Here is a 26,031-nt window from a genome sequence, read left to right as displayed (position 1 = left end):
TAAACATTTAAAGCTATCTTTCTCTTTTCAATATTTTAGAGAAATATTTTTGGGAATCGAATTATTTTTTTAATAAATTCCGATCAAATCAAAATTTAGAATTTGATATTATTGGCTTTTATACGATTTTAATTTAAAAAATCAGATTTACGATAAAATTAGCACATCATCCTTGGTGTTGCATCGATATGTATCCAGACTTAAAGTCCAGACCAGATTTTTTTTCAATATCACATTTTTCTCTCGGGATTATTACTCTTTCATTCTCTGGGATGTGAAGCAAAAGCTTTTGAATCAATGCCAGTGGCTTTGACGATATCATAGGCCTTGACCGCCGTAGATCCTTGGATGTTGGCAACCGTTATGCTGCCTTTTCCCTTTTGTTTTCTCTCTCTCTCTCTTTCTGTTTGTCCCTCCCTTTCTCTCTATTAGCAAAATCGCGCACACGCGTCCTTCGTAACTCTGGTTACTGCATTGCGACGTGCAACGTACGCCGGAGTGCAACCGTACTCGGATTTGACAGAGTCAAGAATTCAGAGCGGATCGCGGGAAAGCGAATAGGGAACGATGTATACAATGCGAAGGGTCACAATCCCCTTCAGGCTTGAAATGGATATCTCCGGAAACAAACGGTCCCTCTTGGGCACTCGTGCCCAAGAGTCTCCCCGTTTCATTATGCATCCTTGTTTCCGCGAAATTAATTACTGAATAATTATCAATATTCGGATGATATTAATGTAATGTAATTAATACATTCGGATGTATTAATGTAATTAATACATTATTGATCTATATATATATATATGATTCAAATGACTGCATATTCACTTTTGATCTATTTGATCCTATTCTGTCAGAAGTATAATTCAAACATTAACTGTATATAGTTTGTATCTGACACACTGTATCTATATTTCATTATTTCTCTCTCTCTCTCTCTCTCTCTCCCTTCCCTCCCCCCCCTCCTTATGTTTATTAATATATATCTTCTTTTCAATATTTCTTTTACAATTTTAACATTTTTTAACTTACATTTTTAGTCTCGTTTCTATTTTGCTAGGAGAAAGTGATGATTTTTTTTCTTCTTTTTTTTTCTTGTCCTCGCATTTGCTTTGCAAATATTCATATATAGTACGCAAATGTGTGCGTTCGTACGCGCAGCGAACATACAACGAAAAGAGCGAATACGATAATACCTCCCTTCGACCAGGATACTAGGAGGAGGACACGATGTCCTCTTTGAATATTCCGCCCACGCGACGCAATCCATGCGATGACGATGCGGTCGATATATATTCACGACGTGGAAATTATTCGACAGTCTATATATATACACGAGATTGCGAATCGAGGTTGCGCCTATGAAAAAGTAATTCGGTCTCAATCATAATAACCCGATTTAATGACGCGTAAATGTATGTCGAGTGTATTGAGTGCTGTATATATATATATATATATATGTATGTGTGTGTGTGTGTGTGTGTGTGTGTGTGTGTGTGTGTGTGTGTGTGTGTGTGTGTGTGTGTGTGTGTGTTTGTCTATTCTACCGATGAACTATCATGCTTGAAGTTCGGAGATCCGATTTTTACTGGATAAAAATATCGGATTGTTATCTGTTTCTGTATTATAAACTAAATGAAGAAAATTATATCGAGGAAATGTAAAAAGAAATGATTTAAGAAAAATGATTTAACATGGAGATGAAGTATATATATAGTATTCCATAGATATTTTCATTTTTCATTCATCTTTTAGTAATATTTTTTTCTTTAAGGCAAAAATGAGATATTTATTTATGCGAAGCAAAATTTAAGTTTATGGATTTAAGAGAAATTTTTATTCCTCTACTAGCTGAAAGCTCATCTGTTAAGCCGAATTTTTTCATTACGTATGGATCGCCGTGCAAAATTTTATCTCCGAAATGTACATCGAGACAAATGAGCAGCACATGTCACGGAGATATAAAACGAGATACAAATTTCTCTTAAAAACTGTAGCCTTCTGTTGACAAATTTAAACTCCATCTGTCTTTGATGAAAAATTATGCCAGCGTCGTTTCTACGGGCGAGAGGATTCACATGTCGCGGCCAATCTCGCGGGATCTATCTTTGCACGATAGGTATATCCCGCGCCAAACGTTATACGCAGTTTTACCGCTTTCCGCGTTTGCATGCAAATAGGACGCGCGACTCGCGAAATACGAAACGGCGATTACAAGCGGGCGCGCGCTCGTGTTAATTCGCGGCCGATTGTCCCATCACGAACGATTTCACTGTATGCAAGCGAAGCCACAGCGAGATTTCCCCCCCTCCCCCTCCCCTCCCCTCCTCGGTTCTCGCAGTTAGCAACGCAATGCAGCTCTGTCATTGCAACAGAGCGCAATTACCGCGTACTACTCTTTGTACCGGCGATTTTATCGCGCGATCGCGAGGTCGCGTTTTTAATTGAATAAACGCGCGACGTTTGATTAACGACTGGCGGAAATGAGCGCGAAGAGATGACTTCGGTCTAATAAAGATGGTAACACGCGCTATTTATCATGTAACTCGCATGCTTTATTGTGCAGCATCTCGCTCACAATATGTCAAATGCGGCTGTCAGACGTAAATTTTGAATAAATAAATGAATTTGCGCGTCGCCAACTGGTTTGCAATATCTATAGGAAATTAATTCGGAATTAAATACATTAAAACATAGATTCAGCTTTTATTTTATATATAATTATATTCAGATATTCTGTATTAAATAATACAAGCGTAATAAATAAAATTTACATTGTTAACGGAATTGTATATTTTATGCAATATTATGTGAAGTAGAGAAAATAAAAATGTAAAATTTAGAGTAAATTAATGTTTTTTTAAATTTATTTATTCGAAAATTGATAAAGTCTTTCAATCTAAGAGTGAATTAAAAAATATGGCTTATTATGCTATTAATTTTTATTTGATATTTGAACAGATTAAAAATTGAAGATTTTAATTTTAAAAGAAATTAATTCAAGATTCAGTTGATTAATTTGAGTAATAGATTTGATATTAATGTTACAAACATGTCATATATAGATATAGGTATATAACTTAAGACAGAGTAGAATATAATGTCATTAAAAGTTTGGAAATATAATTCCTTATATCTTAACATTATAAGCTTATTTCAGAATAAGAGTGTCTCCCCTAATTGTACACGATATCTTCATCGTAAAACATTCGGTGGATTCTGATTCGCATCTTCCTTAATTATATGTACAAATTATCTCCTGCAAACCCGACACTCACAGCATACCTAGGACATTTACATCAGATACGCAGAAAACTTTGGGATATCGTTCCGACTAATATAAATGTCATAAAAGAGAAAAAGTATGTCTATTACACCCCTATAAAGGCTACGATGCAATGGGAATGCTGCATACTTCCGGTATAGGGGAAAATGACTCCCCGTCGTCATGTTCGTCTTTCGAGGCTGGTTTTATCATCGAGGGACAGAAATAAATATATCATGAACGAGGGGGAGAATTATTATTTGCCTCTTTTTCTCGGCGGTCGCGTATTTTGCGGCGAGACGGATTGGCGACGTCGTCCATAGATTTCTGCTCGTCGAGGATCGTTTACAACGATCGCGTGTTCCATGAGTAAACGACGTCATGGCAGCGGAAATAAATCGATGACAAACTAAGCCCGTTAATGATACGTTCTGTACTTTATTAGAGATATCGGTATCCATCTAAAATCTAGGCTGAAGTATAGTTATCGAGTTTATATCGAGAGTAGATTATTAAACAGATATCAAATTAACATAACATTCCATTTTATATAACATTTTATAATATTCATAATTTATATATGATTATTCGAAACATAAAACATCAGTGTTTCGATATTATGTGTGTGTTTGAGAGCGTATGTGAAACGATGAATTAAGAGTAGATATATCTCGATCTTCTAAATCTCATACGACCGTAAATATAATATGATGCACGTGTAAAAGAGTAATGGTCACGTTATCTCTTTTATGCAATTCAAATAACCGCAATTCAAATAATACGCCGGCGATTATTAACGAATTATCGTCACAGATCCCGACGATTATGATCGCTTAGAGGATGTATAGATTGCGGTTTTTCCTGAAATTACAATCGAAGCCAAGTTGAAATGAGAATTACCAAGTATATAAGTGAAATATAACGAAAGAAAATTAGTCACAACGAAATTATGTGAAAGTGTGCAATAGCGGAAAAAGTGTGGGAACATCAGGGAAAATATGTAACAATAGATATTTTATTTTTATCCGTTATTGCACATTTCGAAGTTATCGATCGTCTTTTTGCCAAGTCGCGTACGTTTATGAACTCTTCTTGTTACGAAAGAGAAAGAGAGACACGGGGGATTTCTTGTGCGTCAACTTGATCGTGAAAAATACGAGAGTTCCGACAATTGTCGAGCGAGAAAATCCAATAGCTCGGAAAAATCGGAAAGCCGCGTAGTTTTGTGGCAGAGAAAAGCTCCGAATGATGTTTTCTACTCCGGGGTGATGGAGCACTATGTCACATCTTGCGCTGGCCCTCGGGAAAAGAGTATTATAGCTATGAGGTAGAGAAAGAGCACTGTTATCGAATAAAATTGTTCACTCGCAATCGGAGTTTTTAATCTTAATAATTGGAATCGTGTCAATATTATGTGTATTCGTTTATTAGATTTCTATCAGATTCCGATATGAAACAGTTCTTTTATCAAAATTAAATTAAACGTCACGCATATCTTGTATTGAACGATGAGTTTTATAATTAAATATCTATAATGTATATATCTTTATAAAAAAAATTAAACATCTACGATATTTAATATAATTTATTTCTAAAATAAAAGTTTCTTAAAATAGAAGTACATCTGAAAATTTTTTAAACAAAATTAAGGGATAAAGAATTGTCTTGAGAAAACTTCTCTTTCCTTTCTCGTCTTTCATATTGATATTAAATAATTATCACACAATTGACACAATCTTGAGATTTTCAACATGGAAAAATATATTTGTAGCCTAATTTTTTCCTCGTGAAATTCTCCGTCTTAGCCACATTTTTCTCTAATAGCGCGAGATTGCATCTTATTCTTTCTCTATTAGTATCGCCATAATATCCCGACCGATGGTCGTTCATTTTCAAGGAGAAATCAGGCCGCGCTATATCGTACGCTAGAATGGAGCTGGACGATAACGTGCGGATAGCTAGTAACAACAAGAGGGACCCGGGGAGGAAGGGAAGAGGGTTTGAAATTACGATTGTATATTAAGCACAAGCGAGCGATATGAATAGACCGAAGGCATGGTCTATCTTAGCATTGTTGAAACACACGGAAGATAGGAAGAAAAGATTGATAGCAATATTCTCCTTTTTTCTCACCGCGAAATGAACATTTATCGTTTCTGTGTATGTTAATATAAAGGAAGAAATAGAAGGTCAACTGTAATAAAGAACAAATCGAACGCTTGTAATATATGAGACGAGTGTAATATGTGAGAGAGTAATAAAAATACAAAGTGCATAAACCAGTGAAAATAATAAAAATAATAAAAATAATAAATGTTATTAATAAATAATAATTTTATTATAAATAATAAAAATAATAAATAAATAAATAAATAATTAATAAAAATAATAAAACGAGTATCTCTTGTTTAAATTTATTCAGTTTTATCCCAATTGTTAATTTGAGATTTGCATATTATATTTATATTATATTTTAACAGGTCAAATCGAGCATTTACAAACGAAATTATACTCTTTGTTTTTATATTTTTAATTATTCAATATAGAATATAAAGATAATTAAATATAATTAAATAGAGAGATAATTAATATTCATAGACGATAATATATATAATATATATAATAAAGCTTTCAGATTTTTGGAAAGATAAATCTATCGTCATTTATATATATAAAACTTATTGGAAATTTATGATATCATTTATTTTATCGGTCATCTTTGAAGAATAAATCTCGGAATTTTTAGAGATAGTTCAATTTTCTTTGCAGAATCTTTAAGAAATCCACTATCTCTCTCTCGACAGCGCAAATATTATTAAACTCAAAAACTCGAAATTATGATTCAGATCAGAATATTCAACATCTATATGATAGTCGGTAAATTATAAACTATTAACCATTTTCAATCCGCCGTGCAGTAAAGCGCGCATGTCAGCTTAATCCTCTTACGTTCCACTTTCCGAACCGCAAGCGCAGCCAGCTTCCTCCTCGATCTTCTATTGTGTGTAATTTAGAGATTGCAAGAGATTCGCGCCATTCCAGCATCTGAATCTGAATTCATGCAGAAACGTTCTCTTAATTTATTTATACTGTAATAAATCTACTAATTAATTAATCAATAGAGATTAATCAAACGATTTTTATATATGGTACATTTAATACAAAGTCGGAACGCGAAGTCGTCGGCGATAAATCGGCCGATAATGAAAGTCGAAAATCACTTCTTAATAGAGAGGAGTTACTATAATAAAGATTGCGCTCTCTGAAACAATCGGGGAACGAGTTACCATCGCGAGCCGATAAATCTGGCAACTCGTTAAATACAGCCACTCGTGGCAGCTCCGGGCACATAAACTCGGATTAGTTTCGGTCGTGGTGTAAGAGTAATCCCGCGTAAATCGTGATCCGATGAAGTTCTCATCACGTCTCGAATATATTAAGTCGCATTAGAGAAAAAACACAATTTTATACGGTGATAATTTTGTCAAGTAACAAAAATACTTACGTCATGTCAGAAAAGAAATTTTATTTTTAATAATTATTATTATTTAACTAACATTCTCATCGTTCACACGCAATATCGAAGGATAATTTTTTGGAAATTAATTAAAAATGTATATTTTTCTAAGATTAGATAACGTGATTTTTCTAAGATTAGATAACGCGCGCTGCAATATTATTTTTGCAAACAAATGTCATGGCAATGATAGAACGAAGTTGTGTCACGAAATTAGTGGCATCTTGCTAAAAGTTGACAGCTACAATATAATTAACGCTCGCGGGTAAATTGTTTTCCCAGTCGCCGCGCATACGTTTTTAATTCGTCATATCTTCGGGAACTTCCATTTTATTTCGTCGAGCCCGACTTGTATAACTCGCAAGACATATATAATACTAAGGTATTACATTTTTTCACAAGCTTCCTCGTGATAAATTTTGCAGCTCGCGGTGTTAACGGAACCGTGTGGTATTAGCTTGCAAGCTTCAGGACGAGGTCGAGCGATAAAGCTTGCGAGAAATATACGCATTTTTATATATTTTGCGCTAAAATAATCATTTTTATCTTATAAGAGGAAGTGTGCTTTTTAAATTACATTGTTGTCATTATTTTTAATAATTATCTATTTTATTTGAATTAGTCTTTATTTTCATGCAAATCTGCAGAAGAGGATTGACTAAAGATAAAAATATTCGTTTTCATACATTTCAATTAAATCTCAACTAAATCTAGATGGGCGAAAATTAATATTTATTATTTAGTTCTCCTACTCTCTCTCTCTCTCTCTCTCTCTCTCTCTCTCTCTCTCTCTCTCTCTTTCTCTTTTGTAAAAATCTAAATTAAAAATAATTATGTATCAAAGACGAAAATTTATATATAACAAAATGAATCAATTTATAATAATTGAATTAGTACCGAAATATATTTTAATAAAAATTTATATTTTAGTGGTGCAAAAGTTATACTTATATTTTAACACAATTTCTATTATAACAAATTGAATAATTAATAGCACCATTTGCGTACATATATATAATATAATAAGTTAAAATCGATAGTAAAAATATTGACATTAATTATTAATAATGATTAGCGAGAAGCCCTTTAGCGTGAAATCTTTTGACTTTCTCGATTACTGTTTTGCAGACGCGATTATACCGGTCCGAGGGGACGCTCCGAAGGTTCACGGGGGTGTAATGCTCTTGGCGAGCGCAAGTGAGGAGCCCCGGGCGGCCTTTTCTCCCTTCGTGCCCATCAAGGGAGGAGGAGAGGGACTCGGTCGGTCCCAGGTCCACCAGCAGTTGCGACTGCAACCGAGAAAGCGGCGGCTAACGGGGGGAAGCGCCTCGTGGTGCACGGCGGTGCTCCTCTAACGGCGGCTAGGAGGGAGTTATGGTGTCTCGCGCATGCAATGACTGTGGCCGCCGCAGCCGTGACACTGTGGCATCGTGCCCACCTCTACAAGGCGCTCGCCTGCGTCGTCCTCGCCCTGATCGCCGTCCAGTACCTGCTTAGCGGCGGCGTGCTCGATCGTCGCTCCATCGAGACCATTTTCACGATCAACGCGACCAGGTGAGTGCCCTGTTGTCTGCTCGATTCGTCTCAAATTATGAAATATAATCGATAGAATTGATTATCGATCGAGATGACAGATTTATTATCCGACACTTGGTGGTAGACGAATCGAGAGTTTTCGACTCGTTCTATATTCCTTGCGATAAACCCGCTTTTTACGTCTACGGCGAAGCCGTATTAAATACTTATTCCAATATCGTGTAAACTTCAACGCGCCCGCGTCTTGAAAGCTGAATTTCCGGATTCGCAGAATCCGCTGTGCTTAAATTCCGCCCATGCCTGCCATTCGCATGTATTATCGCGAGGATGGAAGACGCACGCGTTCTCGTAATTCTCCGCTAATTACGAATGTCGGATTCCCGGTTTAATAATTAGCCGACTTGTCGTTATTCATCGTCGCTCGCGAGTTTGTATTGTGTTGCGTCATGAATTTACGGTGCGAACGATAGACCTCGCGCACTGTTGTTGACGTGAACTTTCCGCGAGCAAAACTTTCGCGGAGGATGTCTCGTTCGTGATAATTGAGCTGGATTTATATTCAACTTTACCGTATATGTGTTACACTCGTAACGATTATTTCTGGAATAACTGTAATAGAAAGCAGTTAGAGTTTAATTTTTCGATTAATCTTCTATATGTGTCGGCAGCATTTGGAATTTACGGTTTAATTATTAAGAGTTGTTCTATTATTCGCAAATAATATATTAATGATGTATCATGACAGTAATTGAAATAATATCAAAAGGAATATATCTGATTTATAAGGCAAAATAATGCGGTAAAAATAAAAAAAAGAAATATATACAATATATATACAATTAATATCATACATATCCATATTGATATCACAATAGAAATTATCATAATCTCATCTTGTTATTCTCAAATTTTTCTTTCATATAAACTAATATAAGATTATTTAAGATTCATTAAATGATTATGATATAATATTTCAACTTTATGTATTATAAATATAATATTAAACAGTAAATAAAGTATCAAGTAATTTATAATTACCAAATATAAAAAATACAAGTTAAAATTTAAAAAGCTTAATTCTTTTTAAAAGAAGATTTTTGCTCTTACGTGCTCCATTTTTTAGCGATCGCGCGGATAATTATACAGAGCTTGCCGTGTAGCGTGTTGAAAAGATATAAATGAAGCTTAAAATGAAATTGAATAACGATGTAAAGGGAAAATATACGCTATTGTAAAACGGTCGGATAAAAGAGCGGATTGAATCACTCCCTTCTCGCAATAGCGTTCAACCAACTCCATTATACGCAAGCGAAATTTAATTGTTAAATCGTTCATCGCCGTCGTAATCGCCGTTCATCGTTCATTATTTAGTTTGAAGGCCGTGAATAAAGCGCAAATTACGATCGAATTCTGTGGAAACATTTTTTTTGCGCTTACACACCATTTTCTTATTATTATTATTATTATTATTATTATCATAAAACCGCGGCTGTAATGTAATTTTCAACATTGTGATGGATACTTTGAGTGCGTGCAGCCAACCGCGTTAAGTAACATCGATACCAGATACGAGTAACGAGCCGCGTAATCGCATTCGGCCCGTTGCAAAATTATCCGTTGCCCTACCCTTTCCCCTCTTTGGAATCTTGTTAATAATTCAGTTACATCACTGATGATCTCAATCGGTAGTCGCTTTGATAGTTTTAAAATATGAAGTTATTAAAATATATAAATTTTTGAGGTTGACTATAACTTGTGAAAAATTTAACCCCTGTCGAAAAGAAGACACCGTCGAATATGTTTTAATTAGAGTTATAAATTTGATTTGAAAGAAAAAATGGACTTTCACTTAAATAATATTTTTCCTACTTATCGAAAAAAATGTTTAAATCTCTCCATTTTTTAACGTTATACAATTGTTATTTGATGCACTTTCAATAAACCGATACTTTTAAAGATAATATCAATTCATTATGCTTTAATTTTGCGCGCATTTACTTTGTAATACGCGAGTGAGAGATATAAATATAGCGTGTTATCCCCATGTGGATTTTCAAACACCCCCGCATTTGTATGCGGCACGTGTAACTGAGTAACCTATAGCTTAAGATCGATTCTTATCTTTTGGGGCTCACGGCAGACACGCGGGAAATCTCATTACCCGGTTACGTAACGTGGCAAAGTGGCTGCTTAACGACAGCTCTAGTTCACGAGCGATTTACGGAGCTCTCGTAATGGGAAATAATCGGTCGAGAGACATATAGAGTATAGAACCGCTATCGATCAAATACGAGTGATGACGTTGAATCTAACGACGGGGTGATTTTGTAAACGAAATCTCGCCAAACCTGAAATGTTTAAAAAAATTAAAATTTTGAAAAAAAATAAAATTTTTCTCTTACAATTTTGCACTTCTTGGAACTTTATTCTGCGACATTTTTTCAATCGTTCATAACTTGGAAATAAACAATATTTTGGATATATATATATAGGAAAATCTTTTATGGATTTATTACAAAATTTATCATTGAAGTTAAGGCTGATACTTCTGGGTAACGGAGAATGTAAATAATTACATATTATTTTTTACATTTTTTCTCTCAAAAATTACATACGAGAGAGAGAGAGAGAGCGCTCGCGAAAAATATTATACACAAGAGACGTTACACGCAAAGAATTTTATTTTGTGACTCTTTTGATGCTGCGCTTTATCACTGTCGTTTTTAATCTCTGCAATTATAGGCGCTTTTGGCGCTTACGCTCGAGCTGCAGTGGCGAAATGAAAGACGCGTCTCGCCTTCGCGTCGCAACGACCGCGCTGTTATTATCACGAAGCAACACGATCAGAGATGGCTTTTGCAGCGGGTTTCGTTGGCGTATAACGCGCTCTTTTGGCCGTTCAAGACTAAGGCTGGCTCTCTTAAAAGGAAGACATGCTCTTGTACAATCCTGATAATAGTATACGATGTATGTACATGGGATACTGTTGGTCCATTTAATGCTATCATCTGGAAATTTTTTTCCGGTATAGCTTTGAAGTTTCGTGCAATTGTATTAAAGAAAAAGGATAAGAGGAAAAAAAGGCATTACAATATAGGCTTCTCAAAATTATATGAGTATAATATTGATATAGTATATTATTAATATAATATAAATAATTATATAATATTATTATATTATAATACTAATTAATGAGTAATAAATTATTAATTATTATTTTTTATTATTATTATTATTAATTAATAAATAATAAAATAATTAATTAACATAATACTAATAATTATTAATTATTATACGAGTATCCGAAGGTTTACGATTATATTTCACAATGTATAATGCATTTATTGTATCTGTAAAATAATTTCATCATATCTTGATTTTTTTTAGAAAATTATAATTTTTATATATTATATATATTTGAAAGTACGCGACCGATATTTTCTTAACGAAAATATAACGCAAGAAACCTACTTGTAGGATTATTAAATTATCTCTCGACCCAATCTCATTATACTAAAAAAAAAAAAAAAAAAAAAAACGAACGGTTTGTTGAAAACAACGTGGAGAAAAGATCTACGTGTAGATCAATCAGAAAACTGTCGTAGCCTGTACTCAACTCTCGCTAGTTAACGCGCAATAAAAAATAAATTTCAAGTTCGTTATTTCCGAGTCTCTGTCGTATTGGTCGATAGGATCTTATGAAGTTAAACATATATTTTTATCCATCGTAACGCGTGGGACAACGCAGCGACAGCTTAAATGCCGTTGTATCATTTATCATCGCTGAAAATTGCATTTAATTAGCGCGAGCTGACGACGATATCCCTTGCAACACTGTGGTTGCACGCTGCGCACACAATGCAAGGTGCGCGAGCTATTAATTTAAAATTTCGTAGTCGCCCTGTCCGCGACAATTTGTCACCCCTTTCCTCTATCACAGGCCGAAAGCTCGTTGCAGTTACGCCATGATGCAGTTTACGCGCATTATGTGCTACCACAACCGGAACGTTTACGATAAATAATAGCGGATGATATTTTCGTTGATAATTTGCTCGCGTTTTGCTACCGTTCTTACGCTATTGATTACGCCGCTGACAATTAAGGTCTCGTCAAAAAGGGAAAACGGGGTCAACGATTTTTCGCTATCACGCGCATACGCGACCATATACGAGAAAATTGTAATCTTAAAAAAAAATCAAGACGCGAAGAGATTTTTTTCAAAGATAAAATAGACATCCTGATACATTACGGAATGTCTATCAGATATAATTTCGAGAAGCTTGTATATATTGCAGCGCTTTTTTCCGTCAATCTCTACGACATTTCTAATTGCCAAATAATTTATTAGCACGGATTATTGATTATTTTACGTTATTGTAGTTATGTATATACGTCTCTATACATAGATATTTGTATCGGTTAGGTTTTAGCGAAAAAAAGTTTTGCTTTTTATTTTTTATACGAAGAAAATTTATTCCTTGAAATTATAAGAAAGTATTATGATTAAAAATCATTTTTATAAATTAAAATATACATGTGTTTTCTTTTCATAATGAATGACTTAACAAAAAGAAAGTATGCCGGAGTCTCTTTCATATATGTCTCGTGAGATTGAAATCCCGGGTATAATTGACTTGTTCAATTCGCGATGCATCGCGAATACAATCGAATGCAGAAAGTAGCCGCTACTTTAAATCAATCCGTTAGATGTTTGGTGCGATATTGCATTAGCGAGATGTGTTATTAGCAGTGATGCCATCTGCCCGATGCAATCTATCTTATCGAATCTTAATGACAAAGACGAGGCGTTACATCAGAGATTTTCAGAATTTTTTTATGTTTAGATGACTACATTTATTTATATTTAATAAAATGAAGTAAAATTTCTATATTTATAATTAAAATTGAAAAAGAAAATCTAAGTTAAAGTGTTTTAAAATCTTGATATAAAATTTACCCTGCGTGGTTGGAAATGTCTGAGTTAGATAATCCGACAACGCGAATGCATGTCTCAAGCTTTCAGCGAGCCCGAATACGAATATACAGGATATTCCGCGGTTATCCATTTTTATTAATCCTTGATTAATCGATTTTTCATGACGAAATGATGCTCTCGATATCTGAGATAGAAATGCGATTATATCCTCTCAAATACTAAGTACATCTTTACATCATAGTTGCATTGAACGCAAATACCCTGGGGAACTAAATCCGGAAGTCAAGAATATATCCCGGCAAATTTCTAACCGAGTTACGCAAGCGTGTCTCGTCACGATATGAGATTTAACTGTCTCGATCGTTCGTGTTATATCGCCATCAGAGAATATCATACATCGGATCAGACATGTCTCGCTATGTGACTTTCCTTCGATATGCAACATTTCCGAATCCTGTCACGCTTGGATCTAAATGAAAATTGTAAATATGTTAGCATTTTTGTATCGTGATCGTTACTGATAGATTTTTCGAAAGATCGAATTAAAATCGACGTCTGACTTTTTCTAAGATAATTAAAACAAAGGGATTCTTTTTGAATTAAATTTCTAGGATATGGATGAGAGAAAGAGGAAATCTTGCCTTTTTAATTAATATGATTATATAATCATCTATAATTATTGTTAATTAGATTAGATAGAATTCTAAATAGATTAGATTATATTACGAAGAGACTCATCTTCACAAAATTCCAGTTTGTAGAAAATATCCCCGTAATAAAGATATGCTTTCTTTATAACTCTTCTTTCGCGATATTGAGTTCTGTGCTTTATCAAGTCCTATTGACCGCAAATTACATTACTTGTTCGAGATATGATCGTGGACGATATTGCGAACATTGGCTTATTGCTATCGATGAGTTATTGTCGTCATTCTTCTTATTTCTCTTCGACAAACAAAAATTATTCATTTTTTATATATAAAAAAGATATAATGATAAAGTAATAAAGATATAAAGATAATTTTACAAAATTTTATATTTTTTTTTATATGAAAAAGAGAGTTTGTGTGATGTGTGCGTATAAAAAATTATGACGTGTACTTAAATTTCATTTGACGCGTCTAGGAGAGCATCGTTTTCTTTCTCCATCCTCTATTGCTACACCCCTACTCTTGCCTGAAAGTCCACTTTGCAACGAGTTTGACTATGCGGTTCTTCAAACTTTTAACAGACATTTTCGTTCGCGACATTTCCCGATCGATGGGAAATTTCGTCGTTCTTCGTCGATCCCAAGGCGTTTCGAAGAAGACCTTCTCGTCCTATAATCCTTCCTTTCTTTCTTCCTTCCTTCCTCCAATTCCTGTGTCACCTCGGCATTAAAGATACATCATCGTCAAAATTCTCTCCTTTCTCGCCTCGATACTGCTCTAAATTAGACAAAATCGAAATTATCCGATAAGAGCGGGAAACTTTGTCCGATACGCGATAAATTTTATCGAAGGCATTGTTCCGCTTTTATCAGATATCCTGTCAATCGTAAACGCCTCGATGGAACACCTCAATCGACGACCTATTCCCTTGGAAAGTTTGATGGGAAATTGCCATATGTCAAATTCTTTTTTAATCTTTGCCATTGAATATTCTTATTATTAGTGCACCGAAAGCTTAATTCTTATCGAGATATCTAAAGTCCAGTAAATTTGACAAATAATTAGTTAATAATAATTGTACTTCGATTATTAATCGATAACATATGTTAAGAGATTTAAATAAATACAAATTTAACTTCGCGTTTATTAAAACAAATTATTTTCGTAATTTTCTTTATTACGATTATATTAAATTATAGATAGTACAATATTACTATGAGCTTTGCTATCACCACACATCTTCATTCTTGGCTTTCGTACCGAAAATTCCGGTCGTTTCTTGTCATCAGGCGATAACCAGTCGTATCGATCGCATCGCTTTTAAAAGTCCTGTCACGTAGGTTGAAAAATATCTCTACGTATCGACGAGCTTCGTCGAGCTTTCCGCGTGCCCGCCATCGCGAAGATATCTTTCGCGGCGCGAGTGGAAAGATCTTCGCGGATTCCGATCCGACTGCTGCATAGCCGACAAAATATTTCCGGATGGTGCACGCAGCCGATCCTACGTATCGACAACCCGGATGAGTCACGTCAGATTTATGCCGCTCCGGACGTGGCGGGAATTCCGTTGAATTCCAGGATGGAATCGGAACTCCCTTATGATTGCACGCGCGCACCGATACGTGCTTTCATGCCGTATCAGTCGTCTGTATCTTCTCGTCTTGTTCTCAGCTTGATCCCTATTAACATCTTCGTTACATGGATGTGTAAGAGGAGGGAGTTAATTTCTTTGAATTCCGAATAAAGGGATATTAATGCACATTTTGTGTCATAATAAATTGTCGCAATGCATAGACATTTGATAAATTCATATCTATTATTATTACTTTAGATCTTTTATATATTGAATATTGTATTATATAATCAATTTGACATTTCTTTGAAATTTTCAAGATTTTCGTATTTTGCTAATTGTGGAATTGATAAATTGTAATAAAATTAACTATGTTCAGATGTATATCTCTTTATATTTCACTTCTCGATATCTACTAATTTAATATTTTAACATTAAATATTCAAACATAATTGCAAAATTCTTAAATTAGAGAATTGTTTTAAATTCTTTCATTCTGCGAATTGCTGAGAGAGAGAAAAAAATTTTATCTATTTTTAAATGTATTTACATTATTTTTTAAAAGGGGATAGAAATTAATCTTCATTTTAATTTGTCGCCAGATGCCATTTTATCATACAGATAAAAAGTTGAACGTTGATCTGGCATGCGCGCGATATCCGCTTACGATATAATCTACACAGAAATCCCTTTAAATATAAAATTTAATTAAATCGAAATTTAAAAAATCACAGCGAATGCTATATAATTTTATTTTACGTTATATTTTGTTTTATTTTATAGTTAATCTGTAATATTGTTTAATTATATATTTGAATATTTCATTATATTTTATTAATTATTTTTGTATTAGGTATAGTATTTTCCTAAACGGTGTTTCACATTTACATTATTTGAGATTCTGCATGCGCGATTTTGCCGATTTTTAAATCGTCTTTTCGAACATTCGTTGACGCAAGCCTTGTCGTTGTTGTCTTAAGCATCGACGAGTTCTCTCAAGTTTCGCAATCAGGTAAATCGTTAACTGCATCGCTTTTACACGTGCCTCTAGATGTACGCTTTTAGAGAGGAGTTTGTCTGATCCACAAACGGATGTACCAAGCGGTACGCGAATTTAATTAAATTTGAGACGACGCTCGATACCGGCGTTCTCTAGGTTCCCGAAATATCGGGTGGCATCGAAACTATCTCGCAATTGGAGAGGCATCTATCCGTGGAATCCTTATAGATTTCTTATTAGTATTTGAAACATAATCATTGCTTGATATTAATAGCAAAAGAAAATAGAATAGGATTTCAAATAGAGAAACAAGAGTAATTCTAATATTTTTATTTTTTAGTAATAACATTCGAGAAATTAAATCTCGCTACGTGCTTGAAATATGAGAACGCGGGAAAAGTATTTTTGTGAACAATTATAGAAAAACTATATCAACTATTTTGTTAGGTTTATTTTATTTTACATTTTATTTTGATACGCATTAATTCTATTAGACATTTTTGGAAATACCTTCGTAACATTTTACCAGATTGTAAATCTTTTCGTCGCGAGATCGCGGTATACGCGAGAATAATTCCATCTCGGTCGCAAAAATCTTTGTAAACAGACTTGCCGTTGGCGTAGGAAACATGGTATATGCAAATAGGATATTCGCTTGTGCAAGGCGCACACCTGCCGCATCTCCGCGTCGGCTATTCTCGCGAAATGCCTCGTGAGAATCGATCCGTATGACGGCTCGTAACTTTGTTGGTTTTCATAGTGTTTATTATCATACTGTGAACAATGAGCGAACAATGATCTACCAAATTTATTCGCCTAAATTGAGATTACGTCGCGACGAAAACAGCGAAAATGACACGATTACGGAAAAATCGCTGTCGTTTTTATCGCTGTTTATCTTAAGCTATTGATTTGTCACGAGATACATTATATAGATGGAAATCGATTTGGTATGCGCGCGATATACAATTTTCTTTAAATATGAAATTAAAATTGACATTTGAAATCAGAATGCGTGCAATATAATTTTATTTCACGTTATTTTATTTTTATAATTTTTTTCTAGTGTATTGTTATGCTAATATTGTAATTATACAATATATTATATTGAATGTGAATATATTTTATTAATTATTTTTGTATTATTGTATTTCGCAAAATATTCTCTTCTCAAAATCATCTCACATTCCCTTAAACAACGTTCTTTAAACAAGCCTCGTTAGACTAAAAATTTTATTTATTTTCTTTTTAATTTTACATGTATCTATAGAATATATTTGACGTAAGGGGGCAATTTTTGTATATGATTTCTTTTTTCCGACATCGTAAGATATATTCTAATACATTAAAACCGCAGTATCATGCGTTTGATTTTTCATTTATTTTATCGCGGTCTTTGTCACTGACATCCACGTCGCGCTATCTCGTGATTTTGCACAAATTCCGGTGCATGTGTCTAAAGGAGGAGGGGAAGAAGAGGAGAAGGACGTTAGATCACGGATTGCAGTCGCAGCGGTGGCCGGCGGCGGTTCCGGAAATTGCAATTGCAAGCGGACCGAACCGTAAACTCGGCAAACTCGCGGACGATCTCTCGCAGAGAGGAGAACGAGGCAGGGGGTAAACGAGAGAAGATCCTACGTGTATTAAGATCGTCGTAATCTCTTACCGCGTTCTTTGCGTTTGTCGTAAACCTTAAGTGAATTAAAATGCAGGAGCAGCAATGGCGACGGCTGATTTATCGGAAACTCACCGCTTTTACATCGAGATGTCGAGTTCCGATCTTAAGGCTCATAGTAAAAGAAAAAAAATTGGTCTACAATTTCTGATGAGGGTGAATAAGTGAGACGAAATGTTTTTTTTCTTGGAAAGTATAACCCATAAACGAAAAAATATATATATATATTTTTCAAAATTTGTTCAATATATATTTTATAATCAGAATTAAAATAGTTTTATTTTATATGATCAGTAATACTAATTTCTTTTTAAACGCAAAGAGAGATAGAGAAAGAGAGAGAGAGAAATAAAAAAAATCTTGTTTTAATCTGGCTTGAAGATTTTAAGATTTCTCTCTGTTTTTCTATCTCTCTTTGATTTTATGATTCTAAGCCCTTGAATAGAGTCTTATTCTATATCTAAAATTAAGGAAAGAAACTGGTAGAAGAATGCACTAAATGTTTATGGCACGAGAAAATCGCTTTTAAAGTTCGAGGCCGTACCTCCGCATTATATTTCCTGAAAAGTCCCTACGTCGAAATGGGTGGGGAGATTTTTACAAAATCCAATGAAGGAAACGAGTTGGATAGGTCGACATCCGATTTAATTCTGAGATAGTGCGAGCAAATCGTTTCAGAAGATGTATCATCATCGTTCTGAATTTTCATTAACAATTTTAATACGGCTTTAATGGCGTTAATTTCATTTAATCTGACTTCTCTCGATCGACTGACGCGATCGTATTAATTGCAATCTCGATTTTTTTTTTTTTTTTTTTTTAACTCGATAAATACATCTTCGTGTGTTTAATTTTTTATAAATATTTTTTTATTTTAATCGAATATTTAACTCAAATTTCGACGGAATCAAGAGCTTGATTATAAAAGTTTTGCGATCATAAGTCATACATTTAAAGTAGATATTAAACATTTTTCAGTTAGCTTCCGTTAGTAAATAATTATTGCAATTTTTGAAAATTTTTGATCGAGCTTAAGTAAGTGCTCTCTATAAAGCAGAAAATTTGAAGAATATAATATACATATATATTTGATATAAATTAAACCATACTACACGATTTGAGAAATATGTACGTAATATTTCTCTATCTTGTGCTTCACACAAGTTTTCACAGCTCATATGTGATTTGTGTGTGCCAAAACAATATATTTAATAAAAAGAGAAGATACTTTTATGCGAATGCATTTTATATTTATCATTTTTTGCAAATATAGATATAGTCAAAGAGTATCTTGTTTAAAGGTTTGAAGGAAATTCTTTCTAAGATCAAGCTAATATCCTGTATATTCTGCAATCTCATAGAGAATAAATGTAATTGTGTCTCGAAAGTAATTGGAATGTAATGACATTATTGTAATACTTGATCAAAGATGCCTTCTTCAAGACATGACTCGTAATCGCGATTAGACAGTCGATCAGCTCTCTAATCGCCAGACAGCTGCCGCGATTATGGAAGACGTTGCACAGTCAGCCTCGTAATAGCTGTGATGTGCCGCAATCGATAGATAATTGGCTCCTGGATATATATACGCGTTGTATGCAAGACGATGTCTCTCGCGATGTGGAACATTAATTCTAGAATTCCTAATAATGCTCACCTATTAGCATTAATATACAGTTTTATGCTTAAGATGAGATTATACGTTACCAATGTGCAAAAAAAAATGGAAATATCCTGCAATAAATTGAGCGACGATCATGCAAATCTTATTAACGCGTGTAATTATATAAATTACATAATAGTAGTGATTAGATAAGTAACTACAATACTTTGCGCAAATGACAACATAACAACTTGCTTGTGTAATTGGCTTGTAAATTTTTTACATTTAATTTTCCACGCTTTAATGTATTAATATATTTTATATTCTTCTTTTGCGTGCTTGTTACAGATACGCGGATCGCTCGTATAGGACCCATCCGCGCGGCCTGATCATATACGGCCCGGCAACAGCGGTGCCGAACTTAACCGGGGGTAGCAATGTATCTTCGACAACGATACTCACAATATTGGCCAAGAGCTTGTCGAACTCGTCCAGATTCGAGCCCGTGCCGACTAGAAATCTGGTCGGTGGAGCCGCACGAGAACTTCCGATGGCGAACGCGACTAATAACACGACCATCCCACGATGTCCCCTCATCCCACCGAATTTGGGTAAGTTTGCGAAGATCGATATAGAAATACCATTGATATTCTCTCTTTTCATTAAGATTATGATTTATATGGAAGATTTTAATACGCCAGAGAAAATGGAATAATGTTCTGGCGACTTAAAAAGTAATCGAGTACGGCTACATTTCTGCTTTACAGAGAATTCTATTGGAACCCTCTTGGAATGCATTCTGCATTAATAAAATTGAGAGATTTATCTCCTTTCAAGACGGTACTTCAAAACTTCTGGCATTCATATAATCGATTTTTAATTCTTCGATTTTAATTAATTCTTTTAGTTAACGATTCAGTGTCTCTTCCCTAAACTAGTAACTCGAAAAATAAATGGAAATTTCTAATTAATTAATGTAATGACTAAATATATGATAATTTGTAAAAAAAAATATTGAGGAAAATTATTTGATTCAATGTCTCTTCTCTAAACTAGTAGCTCGAAAAATAAATAGATTCCTAATTAATTAATGTAATGATTAAATATATGATAATTTGTTTAAAAAAATATTGAGGAAAATTGTTTGAAAATATTACAAGCAGAAATTTACTAAACATTCATTAATAATTGTTCGATTTTCATGTTAAAAATCATAATAACTATTCTCATTATACAAATAGCAAATGCTACAAGTACGATATCACAAAATCGATTTACATCTATATAATATGTAAATAAAATTTTACATTTTTTTTTTTTAATTTTATTTCATTTGGATCATCTTTGTCTCTGCAATTCTCTCAATGCCTCTTCTATTCCCAGTTGGACCGGTGGTCGTCAGTAAGTCACCGCCACCATTGTCCGAGATGGAGAGGTCATTCATGGAGGTGAAGGCGGGCGGCAGGGGTTGGCCCGCGGATTGCATCGCCAGGCATCGCGTAGCCATAGTCATTCCATTCCGCGACCGACCACAGCATCTGCAGACCCTTCTCTACAATCTGCATCCAATCCTACTACGGCAACAGATCGAGTATCAGATCTTCGTGATCGAGCAGGAAGGTAAGTCGACTCAGAAACTGCGGTTTCTCGTGTTAATCGGAAATATTTTCACATCCTTTGCGACCGCATCATTCTTCGACAGACAAGTCGATAATTATTTTTACACGCGTATTATTAGTTTCACAAATCTTTACACACGATTTTAATATTATTTTATCATTCAAATTAAATAATAAATTATAAATTCTCCCCGTAGATATCTCTCTCAAATAATTTCTATTTAAAAAGAATCAAATCGCGATATTTCAGCGTATCGATGAAACGGTGAATTCTTATCCGCGAGCCAATACAACGGACGTGCGCATTCCGTTCTATTCCTATAGTACCTTTCAGAGAGCACACGTTTTGTTTCCGCGGAGCGAATATAAACGTACGATTTTCCCAAGCTTCTCTTCGCCGGCACCGTTGGTGCGTGTAAGCCGATGCTTCGCTACGATTTATTGCCGTCTAACGGACGTTCCTCTTGCCCGCGTATTTTCCTGCTTGTGTGTGTGTCCCTCCGAAGACTCTCCTACCGGATGGAGAACGCCCGCGGAGCAAGAGTCACAGGGTGTAAGAGACTGCTTCAAAGTTCCCGTAGAGTCTCTCTAAGCTCCTCGACTTAAGTTTTAATTAAATTTGTATAAAGGTCCTCTTTCTATTTTCCTCTCTTTCTTTCTCTCCCCCTCTTTCATATCTTTCATCAGCTCGAATAATCGATCGACCGAGGCAACGCGAGCGTTCTTGAGCAAAACCATGCGAAATAATTCCGCCGGTTATTTTTTAATAAAATTTTTGTCTTTTTTTTTTTTAATTCATCCCGCGCGTTGCAGATGTAGTTGTTTCTATCAGTTTGCTTAACCACGGCACGAGGATATGTTTTCGCGAAAGCATCTCCCTCAGCCTTACATCGTAGTTACATTCCTAAAATCTTAATTAGAAAGTCTGTTATGAGCTGCTTTACGAGGTGTTTTATGACATATTTTTTTAAAGCTGATGATTATAAAGCATGATTATAAAGCATCTCGTAGTAATTTAAGAAAAAGATAAAGAATGAGAGGATGATAATACGACATAAGAGACATAATAATAATCATTTTCATCTACATCTACAAGAATAGAAAATCTTTACTTGCAGAATATTGTAGAAATCTTCTTTCACATATTTTTTACCATATATAATAATAATATCTTTTATATATATATATAATATTATTTATATATATATATATATATATATATATATATATATATATATATAATATTTGCAATTAATAAATTTAAAAATATTTATAATTAATATAAAAAATATTATATTTATTAAATTATTAATGATTATTAGAGAAAATTTATACAATTAATATATCATATATTGTATAAATTTATTGTATATAATTACGAGTACATTCTTATAAGAGTAATTCTTGAGAACGTACACAAATATAAATTTGATCTCTCTTCTTTTTTTATCTTAAAGTGATTTATTAAATAATTATTTTTAAAAATTTTAAGAAAGATTACCAGAGAAAATAATATCTTTGGTTGGGATGCAGGATCTATCATCCTCCATTCAGTTACCCTAGAAAATGCTATTTATCTTAGATATTGGAGGGTTGCGAGAGGGAAGAGAGAGAGGCAGGCTTGGAGCAATTTATCTTCATTAAAATTGCGAAATGCTTGACTAAGTTTGTTTACTTACTGCATATGCGAGATGTCAAAATATGACTATGATTAATTTTCTTGTTATTTTATGCAGGGCTTCTACATACCTTCGACGTATGTGTATAATGCGGTTGAAAGCGAATAAAAATGTATTAATATTTGTAAAAGATAATATTAACGGCAAATTTTCATTTAATTAATATTCTTTTTTACATATCTATTATTCTTTTTAAAAATCAATTTAAAAAAGAAAGATATGTTAAATATATTTAACTGAAACATAGACTGAGACTTTTATGGAACAACGATCTTAGTCCACGTTTCAGAGAGAGTTGAACGTACCATATATTATATGTGCAGTAATTTATAAAAATTATACCATACTGTTACTGCTCCTTTGTACTTGTAATCGTGTAATCCTTCCGAAGCGAAAAAAGGATTCTTCGCCGAGTTCTTTCATTCAATTCTTCGTAGAGTTATTTCAATCGGATCGCTACTATGCCGTAATGGCGTTAATTTACGACAGATCGTCGGGCAATAAATTCTCGCGATAATTTAATGAAGACGATATTTCACCACGATTAATTACGGCGAAACAGTAACAATTTATTCTCGCCGTTGCTTTGCGCGAGCTTGAGAAAATACGTCGAACTGTTATTCACTGTCAAACTGCTTCGCCCGAAGACCATCTCGCGTAAGTCAGGCTTAAGTGCTATCTAATCCTGGAATATGAAGGCCCAACTGTCGTTTTCCCGTGTTTCCCGCAATGCAGTAATATCGAGGATATAATCGTCGATTCACAAGTGCATTTATATACAGGAAAATTCAAAGTTATAATAATTATAAAATAATATATCCATGAACTTTTGGATTTTAATCTAGAAATTAATAATAAAGTGTATTACGCGATATTTGTATCAATTTAAATAATTGAAGTCGATCTTTTAAGAATCTAAAAAAAGATAATCTAAATTAGATAAAAGTCTTTCTCTGAAAGAATGAAAAGAAGGAAAATTGCCGAATGAAAAAGCAAGATTTGTTAGTAATGAAAAAGTAGCTTTCATATTTAGTAGCATTGCGTTCAAGCATTGCAGTAAATGAGATTGCTATTATATATCTTTCTTGTAATGAATATCATCTGCATCACGCAGAGATGTATTTTAAACAAGATTATCTCTTAATTTATCGAAGATATTGGGATAAAAATTTACCGAGTCATTTTAATCATGATAGACAAGCACAAAATTTAATTTTATTTATAGAATTTTTTAACTCTAATTAGACATGTAAATCTTTCAATTTATTGCAAGGAGCACTATTTCAAAGTAGTTAAATCCTTCCAAAGTAATTTTATATATAAGATTATAACATCGAGTTATATGATTACTATTAACTTTAATGTTGTATAATACTATAAGTTTGCTATTTCTTGAAAACACAACCGCATAATCGCATCAGAAAACGAACGAGACGATGGATCCTGATTATCGCATACAGCATGCAGCCCGCATACGGCACGAATACCGTTACTATCTGTATATGTGCAAAGTCATGATCATTCGTCAAGTCGAGCTTAGAGATACTTAATCCAACCACTCATTCGTCAAGTAGACGATGCATATATATATATATATATATATATATATATATATATATATATATATATATATATTGATGTATAAAAGGATTATCTAACGAATCGAGACTTTAAATACGGTTAAAAATCTTATGTACAAAAATATAAAGATATAATTGTATATAAGAAATAATATAAAATAACAAAAAAGTAATATTAAAATAATCTAAAATAGTAAATATAATATATTATACTAAATTGCGATTTTTTTTTAGTATATATGAAATATCCCCTCCTTTTTATTCTCCTTTTCTTTCTCTCTCCATTTTGATAAAATTTTTTTGATATAAATTTTTGAATAGTACATATTAAAATTATTCGAAATTGCTTTAATTTGCACGAAACAAGTATATGAGTCCTACAATGTATCACAGCCTACAAAAATCTATTTATGACATGCACAAGTCGAAGGTATATTAATATATGTATGTGTGTGCATGAATTAAGGCAGTTTTAATTGTCCCAAATGAGTTGGACATGGTCGCACTCGACCGCAATTTAGAAATTCAAATTCGAACTCTTTCTCTATCTATTCGTCTTTTCTCTGCACTTCGGCTCGGAATTAAAGCCGAGTCAGCCACTGAATACTTCGCTTTTGCATAATTAGTGTCGCGTTGAATATTTATCGGATCGGCTCGTGTGGGGATTATCTAAAGTCTGGAGGATCGGCGGTGAAGTCGCGACGATCGTTTCCAGTAAGCGCGATCGAACGACTACGGACGGATCAGGAAATTAGATTCATGACGTACTTCCCTCTGGACCGAACAAAATCAATTTCTCGATACGGGATAAGAGTTCGGAGAGGATGTTGCAGAGATGAGAGAAGTTTCCGTCGGAAGTGTTAATCGCGCGTTTTTCTCGATACTTCGTTATTATATTTCTCATTTGACGAAATTTGACGGAGTTCGTTTCAAGATGCATAACAAATATACATAAAGATAATAAAATATTCATTCTATGATATAAGGGTAGATAATAATTTAATGATAATTAATATTGTTATTTAAAATGATGAGATAATGCTAAAAATTGAGTAAATATAACATTTAAGATTAGATTTAGATTGATATTACTTCTGGATAGATAGATTTAGACAAATAAAATTAAATATTACCATTTGAATAGAATATTCGCACACATGTCTAGTCACATGTTTAGTCATCATTTAATATCACAAATATCATAATTTCGCGATATGCAGGCAAAGGGGAAAGGACATTCTTCCTGAGCATCTGTTGTCGGAAAAGAAACAAGATTCTTGAGAAACACATCTCTCGCGGACAAACATAATTAATTGCACCTGTCGCGGCGGCTCCAGGCATTTTCTCGCGCGATTCAGAATCCGCCCATTAATATTGCTTAGCTAGAATCGTCGGAAA

At 33.8% G+C, this 26,031-nt stretch overlaps 1 protein-coding gene across 8 annotated transcripts in view; it reads left to right on the top strand.

The window, feature by feature from the left end:
- Positions 1–26,031, top strand: part of LOC138944670 (beta-1,4-N-acetylgalactosaminyltransferase bre-4) — a 103,234-nt gene that overhangs the window by 69,360 nt on the left and 7,843 nt on the right. For all 8 annotated transcript variants that reach the window (XM_070315516.1, XM_070315517.1, XM_070315515.1 and 5 more), the window contains 3 exons: positions 7,911–8,336; positions 20,104–20,366; positions 21,139–21,375. In XM_070315516.1, coding sequence (XP_070171617.1) covers positions 8,176–8,336; positions 20,104–20,366; positions 21,139–21,375 — 661 coding nt within the window. In that variant the 5' untranslated portion in view covers positions 7,911–8,175. The remainder of the gene's footprint in view (positions 1–7,910; positions 8,337–20,103; positions 20,367–21,138; positions 21,376–26,031) is intronic.

Source organism: Polyergus mexicanus, unplaced genomic scaffold (genome assembly GCF_030449975.1).
Source record: "Polyergus mexicanus isolate NDT 795.1 unplaced genomic scaffold, iyPolMexi1.0 SCAF_2, whole genome shotgun sequence".
Taxonomy (NCBI): domain Eukaryota; kingdom Metazoa; phylum Arthropoda; class Insecta; order Hymenoptera; family Formicidae; genus Polyergus; species Polyergus mexicanus.
Note: the sequence above shows the minus strand (reverse complement) of the source record. Positions and strands in the feature narration are given on the sequence as shown.